At 36.3% G+C, this 13,945-nt stretch overlaps 1 protein-coding gene across 2 annotated transcripts in view; it reads left to right on the forward strand.

Annotated features, from left to right (window-relative positions):
- Positions 1–13,945, forward strand: part of LOC753055 (neurogenic locus notch homolog protein 2) — a gene marked incomplete at its 5' end in the record, with an annotated part of 71,838 nt that overhangs the window by 17,948 nt on the left and 39,945 nt on the right. Inside the window, 14 exon segments of one of the 2 annotated variants that reach the window (XM_030990788.1) lie at positions 319–606; positions 1,028–1,172; positions 1,640–1,760; positions 2,090–2,223; positions 2,551–2,761; positions 3,896–4,092; positions 5,509–5,682; positions 6,104–6,340; positions 7,100–7,270; positions 7,565–7,771; positions 8,813–8,979; positions 11,010–11,091; positions 12,494–12,670; positions 13,700–13,873. In XM_030990788.1, coding sequence (XP_030846648.1) covers positions 319–606; positions 1,028–1,172; positions 1,640–1,760; positions 2,090–2,223; positions 2,551–2,761; positions 3,896–4,092; positions 5,509–5,682; positions 6,104–6,340; positions 7,100–7,270; positions 7,565–7,771; positions 8,813–8,979; positions 11,010–11,091; positions 12,494–12,670; positions 13,700–13,873 — 2,485 coding nt within the window. 2 annotated transcript variants of the gene reach the window in all.

Raw genomic sequence — 13,945 nt, forward strand, 5'->3', positions numbered from 1 at the left:
AATCTTTCAATGGGTTGAAAATTTTCTGGCTTGAAAAGGACGTCACAGTGTTTGGACACACACAATGCGTCTTCTCGTGGGCAAATCGTGCATCCGGGATTAACTCAATACGGCTTTGATGCATGCGCTCTCAGGTTAAAAAGCTGCAGCTTCTCGCACATGAGAATTAATCCAAGGCGCCTTAGAAGGTCACACTTTTAGCCATCTGTGAAGAATCAAATAGCAATCAGTGATAATTCTCCTCAACATGCGAATGTACAGTGTACATGTACTTATGTTGTACCTTATACTGTGTATCAATATCTCACTGTTTAAAAGATAAACATTGCTGACTGCATGAACCACGCCTGTGAAAACGGGGCATCCTGTATAGACGGCATCAATAGTTACAGCTGTCTTTGTACTGGAGGAACATACGGGTCACGGTGCCAGCTGAAGTCAACACCATGTGATAACAACCCCTGCTACAATGGTGGTGTGTGCACTATTAATCAAGCTAGTTTCTCCTGTGAATGCCTGTCTGGTTTTACAGGACCTTCCTGCGAAGTCGACATTGATGACTGTGTCAATCATCGTTGTGCTAGCAGCTCGACATGTGAAGACCAGGTATAATCTTAAACGTCTTCAGAAGGAATGGTGTTCCATACCTGAAATTCCAATGTAAACTTCAACATGCCGCCTTCTAATCAGGACGTAATTTGAGAACGATAGTTCCCTGAGATCTTAGATGTGATTTTGTTCAATCTGCGGGTGCTGAGATCAAGCAACATAGTATTTTGAAGGGAGTATCTTTGCCAAAATGCAATGACTTAGAGTCTTAAAGTGTTTTGCATGCTCTCATAGTATAGGCCTACTGATCAGTCTGTTGGAAGCGAATAATTCATAGAATCACAAATTATGTTCAATTTTAAAAATATATTTTTGTAATAGTATTTTGATTGCATCAAACACATACAACTGATTTGTTTGACATTAAGGTCGGTGCATAGGTTTCATATTGTGTAAATTTCTTTCAACTTTAATATAGTGGGATAGCTACCGCTGCATATGTCCACTGGGTGTAACTGGAGACTTATGTGATCAGGAAATTGATGACTGTCTTTCTGAGCCTTGCCAGCATGGAGCAACTTGTATAGATGGAAGATCAAGATATACATGTGCCTGTTCAAGTGGTTAGTAAGAAATCGCTGTTCAGATCTCTGTGCCCACCCTCTACCAATGCCACTAGGTCTCGAAAGCAAATGATGCATTACATAATCAAAATCGGAAACTATTTCACTAGAAGCACACTTTGATCAAAGCCTTCAAGTTTTTCCTGCACTAATACATCAGTTTGTTTTTACAGAGTTTTTCATGATACACATGACTAAAGGCACATGAATTCTTATGACAATTTTGTTATTAGAATTGAACACCATTTGATAAAATGAGTAACAAATATTGCCTCCACATTCACATCTCTTTCGACCAGGGGGCGTCTTCTTGTACCTAAATATATATATAAATTGTAATTTTTAAACAGGCAGTAAAGCATATCAAAATTCTATTTGTGGCGACACACAAATTTGATGAATACGTATTTTTCATATTTTATGATTTCATTTGAAAGGGTTAATATTTTGTGTTTAATTCTTTGAAGGATTCACTGGAAACTTCTGTGAAGTTGACATCCTTGAATGCTCCTCTAACCCTTGTGTCAACTTTGGTACATGCATAGAAGAAACTGATAGGTTTGATTGCCAATGCGCAGAAGGTTATCGGTAAGAACTGTAGATATAGCAATAAGAGTATTGTATAAGATTATTCTGGTTTTGAATAAATGCTGGAATGCCTGTAATGTAGGAGAATACTACACGTAAATAGCGATGTGACAATATACAGCTGAACTAGAGAAGAAGAGATGTTTATTAAATCTAACGAGATAATGAATAATGGTAATAATTATTGCTTCTCATGAAGTGCTTAGGTCCGTCAAATGCAAGGTTATACATAACATATAAAAAAGAACTTAATATTTAGCATTGCGTACTGTGTGTTTTGTCAGTTCTTCCAATTAGTTGTTATAATGTTTGTTTATTATATATTTCAGTGGTACGAACTGTGAAGAGCTTATAAGATCATGTGTTTCCAGCCCATGCAAGAATAATGGCACCTGCACAGACGGCTTCATGCAGTTTATCTGTACTTGTCATCCTGGCTTTACAGGGGATGAATGTGAAACAGGTACTAAGTTTCTAGTATCTTACCATATTTTTCCCTTTCGTCTCTACAGGATTACTGTATGTTGATGTTCATGGGTATCAAATTGGTATACATATATCAGTATATATATATATACATACATATATATATATATATATTAGCTCTGACTCAAACTTAATGCAGTGACATTCTTAAACAGCAACTTTTTTGTTTATAATAGTAAATTATGTATGGACCGTGAATAATGAATAAACGTTTTCCTTAACCTGCACACCATTGTATAAAGACAATGAAAGCCCTTTCCCTGTAATTGTGACACGTATACCTTGTGCTACCTTTATTCCCCAGTTATTCCTGATAATTATGATCTCAAACTGGTTCCTGAGATATCTTCCATTGTGTTTTCTGCTGATGTGAGCACCGAATTGCAGAATATAACTGTTTCTCTCTGGGTGAAGGCAGATGTGACATCATCTGACAAGCAGCTCGTTGACTTTAAGATGGGTAATCTTCAGTTCGGCATTTACAATCCTTGCAGTCTTTTTTTCAAAGAAGCTGGGTGAGTGAATCTGTTGCGCTTTGATTTAACATTACCCAGAATATGGTTGAGAATTATGAAGTAAGAATTTTCATTGATCACCAAGCACTTATTTATTTTGTTATATCATACATGGACCCATGTATGAAAAGCATTGGCATAAGAATTTGACCCTTATCTATGCACACTATTTCAAATAATTACAAATAATGAAATTTTATGTATTGTATATACATGTAATACCAATACAAATAATAGATTCATTTTCCCTAGCTGAACATGAGTTTTGCCTTCCTAAATTTCGATAGCTAATACATATATAACTAATTGAGTCAATGTTCATTCTATATTTGCAATACATTTATACCATACACCTAATGATTACATAGACTACCTAATTAAACCACTTGACTGCTATTGGCTCAACATACCCCCTGTGCTACAGGTTTTTTTTGGGAAATATGATATTCATGTATATATTGCTTACATATTTGTTTTTTACCTTAATTTATTACTTATTTTTTCATTATAATTTTTGTTTTATGGAAGTCATAATTGAATGGAGCTATAAATATATATATAGGTTGTTTCCATCCCCACTATCTCCGGTAGTAGGAAGATATCGAGGAGACCTCCATTTTCCAGGAGGGATGGGGGAGGATGAATGCCTGCTTGGACTCCCACCAACATCCATTAATGGGATTACATCATTACTTTCATCACCAGATCTTTCATTTTCATTATCGAAATCACCTACCCGGTAGATCCATAAAGTCTTCCTCTTCGCCTTCTGAAATATCCGAACAATCACTGAAATTACTTTTGTCATCCAATGTATCATCCATTATGTAAGAACTCTGCAGTAAACGGCGGGCCGCCATCTTGATTTTTTTCCCGCTCAGTACACACTGCTATACAGCTTACATAACTGTACACATAGTTGTAAAAAAGGACATGTACGTGGTACGCAGTCAAGTGGTTAAATTCATTTTAAATAATACATATAAATGTTTACGATTCAGTTGCATTCATAGACATGTAAAACAATTTCGGTGGTAGGTAAATCAGGAATTAAGAAAAATTGTAATTACAATATTGGCATTGGATCTTTCATTCTGATCATAATTGAATTCCTTAATTTTCTTTTTTTTCCAGTCGGATTCATTCATCTACTGGGCCTACCATTTGTGATGGTCGCTGGCATCATGTATTGATCCTATTCATTAACATTGGAAGATGGTCTGTTCTCCTGGATGGCTCTGAAATTATGAGTGACAATAGTGATGCATCTCAATACAATCTCTCAGGAAACTTGCAACTTGAAGTTGGAGCTGATAAATTTGACCGAAACGGTATGATAAGTCAACCAAACTACATGTGTGTCTCTTGCAGAGCCAATGAACTGATTAGAATTTGGGGTCAAAGTGTCACAGGGCTCATTATGTATGCAAAAATAGCTTGTGATTGCGTTATCTCAAGATCCAATTGATGGATTTCCGCCAAACTTGGGTCATTATGTCTTGCGGAGCCAATGAACTGATTAGATTTTGGGGTCACAAGGTCAAAGGTCACAATAATAATAAAAACGTTACTTATAAAGCGCTTACCACCGAAGTCTCTAAGCGCTATAACAGACAAAATAGACTGATAAACAATTACATATTAAACATAACAAAAAAGAGCAAATAAACCTACAAATTACAATACATATACATCAAAGTGAACATGGAGCTCATTAGGTATGCAAAAATAGCTTGTGAACCCATTATCATTAGAACTGACGAATGGATTACTATCATTTATAGGTTCATGAGGTCAAAGATCAAAGTGTCATACCTGTATTAGAAAAATAGCTTGTAATCACGATATTCTGAGAACCCGTTAATAGATGACAATCAAACTTGAATTTTTTAAATTGCTTCTGTTTTGGTTAGTAAAATCGCTCTATGGCAGAGGCATCATTTTCGACTGCTTGCAGTCGAAGATCCATCAAATTCTTTAGAAGAATCTATACTTGATAAAAGAAAAACACATCGTTCATTATACACAGTTGATGTGCAGCTATGAGTGGGTTGGTAAATATTGTGTGCACAAGGTAAACTTTAGCCATGGTTAAACACACGAGGCATAGATGAGTGTGTTTTAGACCTGCCCAAAGTTACTGGTTGCACACAATTCCACTGACCCACAAAATCAAACCGCGTATCATCTGTATTATAGAATGGACTTTAATTAAACAAAAAACAAACAAACAAAAATTAGCAGACACGTGAAATCATTTTACCGGACACATGAAATTTTTTACCGGATGCATGAAAGAATTCTAAGAATTATAAAAAAAGAAAAAGAGAAAAAAAGAACAAATCACAACAATTAAAAAATGAAACAAATTATAAAAATTATATTACAATTTTTTTTTAAAGGTTAAAGGAATAAGAAATTAAAAATCATCCAGTAAAAATATCTATACAGTATTAAAAGTATTTCGTTTCATTTCTACCCATTCTATAATTTCGACTGTAAGATCTTTCATTTTGTGTGCTATGTTTAGACCATTTGATTTGCAAGACATAATTACTGCTCTGTTGGAAATGAAAAATGAACATAAAAACTAAACTGAAACTGAATATGAAGCACAGAAGCTCTATAATTACCATTGCTTTCCACTCTTTGTTCAGTTGCTCGTTTTGTGCTTAAGAATTATATCTAATGATTTTTTACTTTAATCACAAAGAACAAGGACATGATTTGATTTCATTTGTTTGTAGATTCTATTTACATGACTGGCATCAACGTTTGGAGTGGATATGTTTCAGATGACGTGTTGTCTAGAGTCACATCAGAGTGTTTGCCACAGCTTTATGGGAACATTATTTCATGGACAGACTTTGACTCCCACCAGGCTTTTCCTACAACCTCCCTGACTCCCTCAATGTGTGATGGTAAGGATAGCATTTTCAACCAAGTACATAATATTTTGTCATTGTTTAAAAGTTTGTATTTGATTACATAGGATTGTAAAGGAAAACTTTTCTCCAGGAAAGTGGATTTGTACAAATACATCGCCCTATAATCAGCTCTCAAGTTTATCTGTAACTTTTTTAATTTGCTGACATGAGGAACACAGGCTAAGTTGGAATTCACATAGTGCACTTGTTACAAGCATGTTCAAGATAATTTTCAGAAAGAGATGTGGTGAAATATTCAAATTTAAATTCTTTATGTAGTAAATTAATTAGTACTGGTAAGTAAAAAAAAAATTTTTATTGACTTGCTAATGCATGACAAAAAAGTAACATGAAGAGTTTGGAAGAGAGATTTAAACTTCTGTTTATTATTGAGTTTTTCCCTGATTTGTTGTAGATACTGATGAATGTCAGAGCCTGACCCCCTGCCAAAATGGAGCTACTTGCATTGACAAACTCCGCTCCTACATATGCGTGTGTCTTGAAGATAATGAAGGAATAAACTGTGAAAAGTTTATCGACCTGTGCAATAATGCGAGCTGCGAGAACGGAGGATCTTGTACAACTATGAATAGGACAATTCTCTGTTCATGCCCTGAAAGATTTTTAGGAGAGTTTTGTGAGCTTGAAATTAGTAAGTTGATTCAGCTATTCCCTATTTACAAAATACAGTTAACAGCTAAATTATTCATACCCTTACAAAATGATTATCCCCAATTTAGGTTTCTTAAGAATATCAAAGCTTACATCTACAAGTATTAATCAAATGCCCTAATTCAACCAAAATACCTTTCATTCTTGAGTTACGAAAAACACAAAAACATGAAATTTACAAGGGGTATGAATATTAAATTTAGATGTTAACTGTACAGCCTTGACTTTTGGAGGTTTACTTTTTCTTTTATTAAAAAGAATGATATGCAGCAATCATTATTAAGATATATGCCATATTTCTATATTTTTCATCTGCAAATTGATGTATGAATTTGTATGAATTTAGTTTTATTTCTCCACACGTATCAATACATATGCTTAGATTAGCAAAGGGAGATTAAATTTTTTTGAAATAATTATGTCATGAATGTTACGTAAAAGATTAAGGGATGCAGGAATTTGTTGGGAATGTCCATCCATCCAGGAGAAATATACCTATAACATAATGAACAATTATAAGTTACAAGATTATTACACTATCAAATTATCGATGCAAATACAGATATTCAGCTTTTCTTAACTTTAGGCGTAATTTGATTGAAAACAAAATCTCCACATGTAACTTGATAAGATTTCTATATAGTAGTATGTTTATATACAAGGTCCTCTAAATTACATTTCGATTGCTTTGATGATTCATATCATAATTAGTGAAATGTTGAAAATTCTCTTTCTTCAGTTAATGGTAGTTGGAGTGATTGGTTGCCGTGGAGTCCATGCAGTGCATCGTGTGAAGGTGGAACTCGAAACACTTCAAGGGAATGTACCAACCCACCACCTAATGAATATGGACAACCTTGTCATGGAGAAAATACAAAACAAGAACCATGTAATATCCAGGAATGTCCAGGTACCTACCAACCCCAAATTGTAACTTCCACCCATCTCTCTGTCTTTGTTTATTTTCTTATTTCCAGATTGACTCTAACCTCACATTCAGATATTTAAAAAAAATATATATTTACATGTACCGTGAGAAAAATAGATGCTAAACTATGATGATGATGATGACGATGTATTGTAATGATGATTAGTTTACATATTTTGCGTACTGTAAAAGTAGATTAACTCACCTGTAAATTGTCAAAAAATAGACCTCTTGATTGACAGGGGTTGCAATTGTTTTGTCTCTTGTATTTTAAAGGTTGTCTTCATCTGCAGAGTCCTGAGAATGCCACACTTAACTGTTGGAGTGAAGGTGAAACCAAGAAGTGCACAGTTAGTTGTAACTCACCTGATCTTGGCTTCGTTCAACCTACGCTGCCAGAGTATTCCTGTGGCCTGGAGTCAGATTACAAATGGGATCATGAAAGTGATAACAATCGTAGAGCAAGTTTGCCTCCTTGCAGGGGTAAGTTAACATGTTTGAGGTGTCGTCATCTAGTGGATACATCATCTGCGGATCCCATGGTTCATTGCTTGAGTCCTGCAGCAGCACATCATGTACTTTTTTGTTGAAATTATATCTTAATAATGATACTGATAATAATACTAATAATACTAATAATGTATATCCGTATGCAGAGTGGCAAATGTTGATTAATGTCTTGCCAAATGACATTAGTGTAGGGCCAGAGATGCCCACCGTTACGGTTTTGCCGTATTTGTTATGGTTTTAATGCTCTTGTTACAGCATTACGGTAAACAATCAAAAGGTTACGGGGAAACGATAAATAAAAGTACATTACATAGCAAATACCGCCTTAAATAGCCTCCGTACACAGCGCTGCATGTCGCACGCATTACTCATTAGTTCACTGAATTTGACTACACTGGATAGGCACTTTCGAGCACATGGTCCGTTCGCCGCCATCTTGTTTACTTCCGAAACAACACGGCTGTTATTACTGTTTTGATAATAGTATGCTACGAGCGGTCGTGCGTTTTGGGGGGAGCATGGTGGTAGATGATCGTGTGCACGGTGCCTGCAATACCCATTCAAAGTATAGTAGCGAAGACTTCGGTTCGAAATGCAGTAAGAGTGACTGGGTGTTTGAGTACGTTTTGCCCGAAAATTATGCTGCGGTGTCTTGCGTTCCGGAAAAACCCCCATTATGGACAAATATAGTAAATGTTACTGACAGCCATCCTATAGGGTTGGCATCTCTGCCGGGCTGGGATGCGAACCCTCAACCCTTGGATTGAGACTCCAGTAAAAGAACCACTGTACCACAATACCACAACATTTGTGATAAGCGCTATATAAAAGCTAAATATTATTATTATGATGGAATTGTACCAGGTTCATTTACCTGTTGTGCTAAATGTCAGCTTTTTGCACGATCATTCATAAAAAAACATTATATTATTAAAAAAAACAGGAGCAAAACTTTCAAATTTCCATGGGCCAATGCTTGGTAATCGTACTATTATCTTTCTATGTAATTCCTAGAAACGATGTCTCCGGATTCGTTAGAGGTGCAAGTCAACTTTGCTTACCCAGGCGCAACATGTGCTTCGGTAGCAGATGAAGAAAGCCTTAAAGAACTAGTCAGCTCTAACATCATGAACAATGTTGAAGGCAGTGGCTGCAATGATTGTGCTCTCTCAAATATACAGGTTGGTATGACATCGACTAAAGTTCATCAATCATATTTTGTATAAATTATATTATATACCTCATATGAAGATTCTAGGCTTCCGATTGGTTAAAACTACAGGCATAGCATTCGCTACTGCTGGCTAATATTGCAAAAAATATTGACCAGGGCCCCGTCTTAAAAAGGGTTGCGATTGATCCAAATCAATCGCAAGTTCTCCAATCAATCGCAAGTTTGCAGTCTCCCATTTCTTATGTACATAATTGCGATTAATATCAACTCTTTATAGGAAAGGGCCAAGGTATAGTTCTACTAGCACGTGCAGTGCAAGACCACAATGATTCTGTGTGAAGTTAACAATGGATAAGCACAGTGACACAAGCGCAGAGCTATCAGACCTGTTAGTTTTCCTATAAATACATTTTTGCCTGCATAGTTTGTTAATTTTTCTTTTTTTTATAATTGGCATATTGACAGCATGTTTTCGGGTCTCAGTTGAACCCATAGCGCTATTGTCATGCGGAGATGCTGCAAACATTGTTCAGTGCCCCTGCAAATGCTACATTAACCTTGGTTGCCACTCAACTGCTAAGATGTAGAGCGCCATCATTCATGATAGCTGTTACACATGAATGCAACTGCAGATTAATACCTTGGGATTCGAACACTCAAACTCTAAGTTGAAAGTCAATTTAATGAGCTACTACGCCAAGACACCTCAATACATATATTGTTAAACATGAATAAGGATATCAAAAATAATATCGCTTGTGACATTCATTTGTCTCGCAATGTATGTGATGAAAAGATCACAACCCTTCGTGCGCCGCTGCAACACTTCGTCACGTGATAAAATATATTGTTAGCAAGCGTTTTTTATACTCTACAGGTGGACCGGCGGTCAAAAAATTTGATCAATAATTAGAACAATAACGGACAAGGCCTATTGGCCAAAGCACACAGGTGCTCAACCAATCAACTGGCTCGGTGCGGGCCGGATGGATCCAAAATTCGGGGATATCAATCCCGTTGTCCCTGTTCAAATTATTGGGATTGAGACGTATATTGAAAGCTTCTTTAACCCTCCTTGTGTACCAATGTCATTCTTGGGAAAGGCATTGAACCCCATCTCAGTCTGGCTGATGCTGGTTATCCCTAGCATGCTCGACATGCTCGGCTGAGTTGTCAGTTCGATGGAGCCTTACGTCCCTCTTATGCTCAGTGATTCTTTCTGATATTGGACAGGCGGTTTCACCAATAAGGGATCTATCACATCCTGTACAAGGGATGTTGTACACAATGCCGTCTCGTCTGTGTTGAGGAATAGGATCCTTGGGGGGTGTTAGTTGTTGACGTAGGGTGGTATCTGATCTGAAAACCATTCGGATGCCATGGCTCTCTAGGCGGCGCTTAAGTTGTTGGGAGACACCATCAACGTACGGCAAGACTGTTAATGCCTTGTATGCCTTCTGATCCTTTGGTTCCGACGTTCTCTTCTTGGTGTTGTGTACAAAACGACTTGGATAACCGTTAAGACTCTAATTGTTCTAATTATTGATCAAATTTTTTGACCACTGGCCCACCTGTAGAGTATAAAAGACGCTTGCTTACAATATATTTTATTACCTGACAAAGTGTTGTAGCGGCGCACGAAACGGCTTGATCTTTTGATCCCTTGTTGATCATACATTGCGAGACAAACGAAAGTCACTAGCGATATTATTTTTGATACTATATCAGCAATGAGTAATATATTTAGCATTATGAATAAGGATCATTAAAAAATCAACTTTTCTATGTTTAGTAGATGTAGGGCCAATTTTGTGACTTAGCAACATTTTGTTTATTTACATACATATACTGGTAGTTATATGTACAAAAGCATTGAGTTCTGCTTGGAGTTCGAGAAAATACACAAAAGCACAAAAGATAATGATCCTCCTACTAAAAGAATATAAATACATGTACATACACACATTATGTGCTACTCATTTTATTTCATTCTTTATGCTTTTCTGAAGTAGGTATTTCTTTCTTCAATTAATTAAGGTCAACAATTGTGGTCTGTCGAAGAAGAGGTCAATTGAAGAATCTCCTATCACTATCTCATTCAACATAGATTTCAGCAATGGTGAGCCACTAAAATACTAATAAACTGATGTGTTAAGTTTAGCTCTCTATAAAGGGTTGATATATGTTTATATTCCATAGAAATAATGGGTTATTAAAATATTTGTATGCCTTATTATCTCTATCAATAACAAATAAAAATAAACCCTCCTTGCTGATATTAAGGTGAAATGTAACCTAAAATAATTGAATTTTCTTTAACACTGAAAATGATTAGAAGAATTAAATTGGTAATAATATTAACAGAGATTGGTGCTTTTTAACACTTAGCGTTTGTGGTTTTGATCAGTTCTTATCAGTATATATATATATATGCTCTGAGTCTGTCTTGCCTCTTCTCATCCTCGGTAATGGATTTTTTTGCATTGATTCATTTTATTCTCTTATCCAGACCTCTGATGATGTTGTTTTTGTGTGTATTACACTCAGACAGAATTAAATCTTATAGTCTTTATGTTGGGATATTAAGATCAATTAAAAATGGGGGCATTTTTATTATTTCTAGCATACATATAAGTACTTTTTAATAGTGCAAAAAGGTACAAAATACTGATAAAAAAAATATAGGTACAAAAAATGAAATGTATTTACCTTATATCTATCAATTAAGTTGTAATACGATATAAAAAAAATATAAAAAATCATGTTTTGTATTAACCCTTACTGTACTGGGGGGGGGGGCCTGGGAGGCCCCCCCCTCGACATTTTCAAAGATTGCGCCGCAACCGCTTGGAATTTTGAATTGTCGTTTCATGACTTTTTTCCCTCAAGTCTTACGCACATTTTGATACTATTTTCGTTGAAATCGGATGTACCTGTAAGGCGTTACATAACAAATAGTATGCGCATGTCATCAAAAAAACAAAAATAAAATAAAAATTGCATCAAAATTTGCATAAATTATCATTATTAATTACATTAAAATAACTTTTTTGTGTTAGAAAAGAAGTTCCATATGAATAATGAGTTTCAACATTCAAAAAGTGGAGTTTGACACGTTTTCTGTAAAATGCATAAAATTAGGCAATAACGACAAAAAGTTGCATATTAGGAAAAAACTAATTATACCATCTTGTTCCTTACGTAAATATCTACAAACATGCAAATTTTCGTGTTCATCGGACAATCGACGGCCGAGATCATAGGGGGGGGGGGCCCCCCAGGGCCCCCCCCCCCCCCAGTCAGTGGGTGCTCAAAATAGCCCAGTACAGTAAGGGTTAAGTGCTGGCCTTGATATCACCAAAAACATTTTGAATGCTCCCCTACAACAGGTGCTTTTTGTAAAGGATACATTGATGCATAGCGCACATTTGCCCTCGTGATGCCCCTAATTGTGCCCCAACATTATCACCTCAGTCATACCACGGTCATGTATGTATACCTGTATTGACTTTTCCCCTTAGTAACTATGGAGGGATCATTCAGCGAATTTAGCAACAGATTTGACAATCGTGTGAGAAATGGATCCTTCTCCTTGGAAGTCGATGGTCAGGTCATTGCAGTTGAACTTAATCAAAGTAGCGGTGAGGTCAAGATTACGTGTCCAAGAGGGTCTGGTTTGACAGTACAGGGAAGCTGCGGTAGGTCAAGCAAATCTGCTTAAACATTTTATTGTACATTAATCATTGGTTTGCCTGAAGGAGCAATTTGCATTGATTGATTAGAAAAGCACTTTTGGGCAGTCATTTCGACATTAAATTATTACATTTTCCACCAGAAAAGCAATATTTCCTAACCATGCTTCTTATAGCTCAACCAGAGATTGTTAAAAGATGTTATCTGCGATACAGCTTAACCACTTGACTGCGGACCACATACATGTACGTGTTCTCGCTCTCGCATGCCTGTGCGTACCACGTACATGACTTTCAAGACATTAGCACTGCATAATGCCTAACCCTACTGTGTAATTAGCACTGCAATGACGTTATACAGTTCTTGAGCAGTAGCTGGCGCCCTTCCCCCCCAAAAAAGGCTTTAATTATTTTGTTATGAATGTGTGAAAGATCTGGTGATGAAAGTGATGTTGTAGTCCCGTTGTATTCCCACTAATGGATGTTAGTGCAAATAGAACAGTAGCACAGGGGGTATGAACGCGTATTAAGCCAATAGCTGTCAAGTTGTTAAAGAGAAGGTTGAGTATCATTGTTATTATGCAAGTGTGGAAGAACATCAGACAAAAAATGTTCCCTGAAAAGCAAAGGCTCTTCAAATGCCTCCATATTTTAAATATGACAAGTAACAGTTTAAAAATTGGCCCAATTTTATGCCACATGTATGTGTATAGTCCCATATAGGTAATTCAATAAATTAGGGACACACTCTGTGACATTTTTGGTGTCCCTGCTTTCTGTGTACAGTGCTTGTTACTTTACCAAGGCTGGGCCAAATTTCTTATCGTTTTGATGACTGCGGAACCTTACAGTACACACCAAAACTTATATGCTAAGTGATCAATTTTTTCTTGTCGATTCCACACCATTTCTTTCACAATGCCATCGCCTGACCAGAACTCAACTTCATCTTTGACGGCATATAGTGGAACAAAATGTAGAATTTATTTCCTAACGATATCATATCTTAATTTTATTCTTCTTTTCCCCCAATAGTTGTATGCCCCGCTGGTACTTTCCAGTACTTCCTACCAAACACCAGCGAAGCTGAGTGTGCACCCTGCTTGCTACACACCTATCAAGATCAAGAGAGACAAGCTGAGTGTCTTCCATGTCCTTCAGGTTTAATAACGAATGATCCCGGAGCTGATAATATTAACCATTGTATAGGTAGGTTCATTAAACTTGATAGAAACTTCTTTTTAATCCATCATGATAATTGAGCTGAATTGCAGAATGGGC

The sequence above is a fragment of the Strongylocentrotus purpuratus genome, unplaced genomic scaffold (genome assembly GCF_000002235.5).
Source record: "Strongylocentrotus purpuratus isolate Spur 01 unplaced genomic scaffold, Spur_5.0 spur5_scaffold_19, whole genome shotgun sequence".
Lineage (NCBI taxonomy): Eukaryota > Metazoa > Echinodermata > Echinoidea > Camarodonta > Strongylocentrotidae > Strongylocentrotus > Strongylocentrotus purpuratus.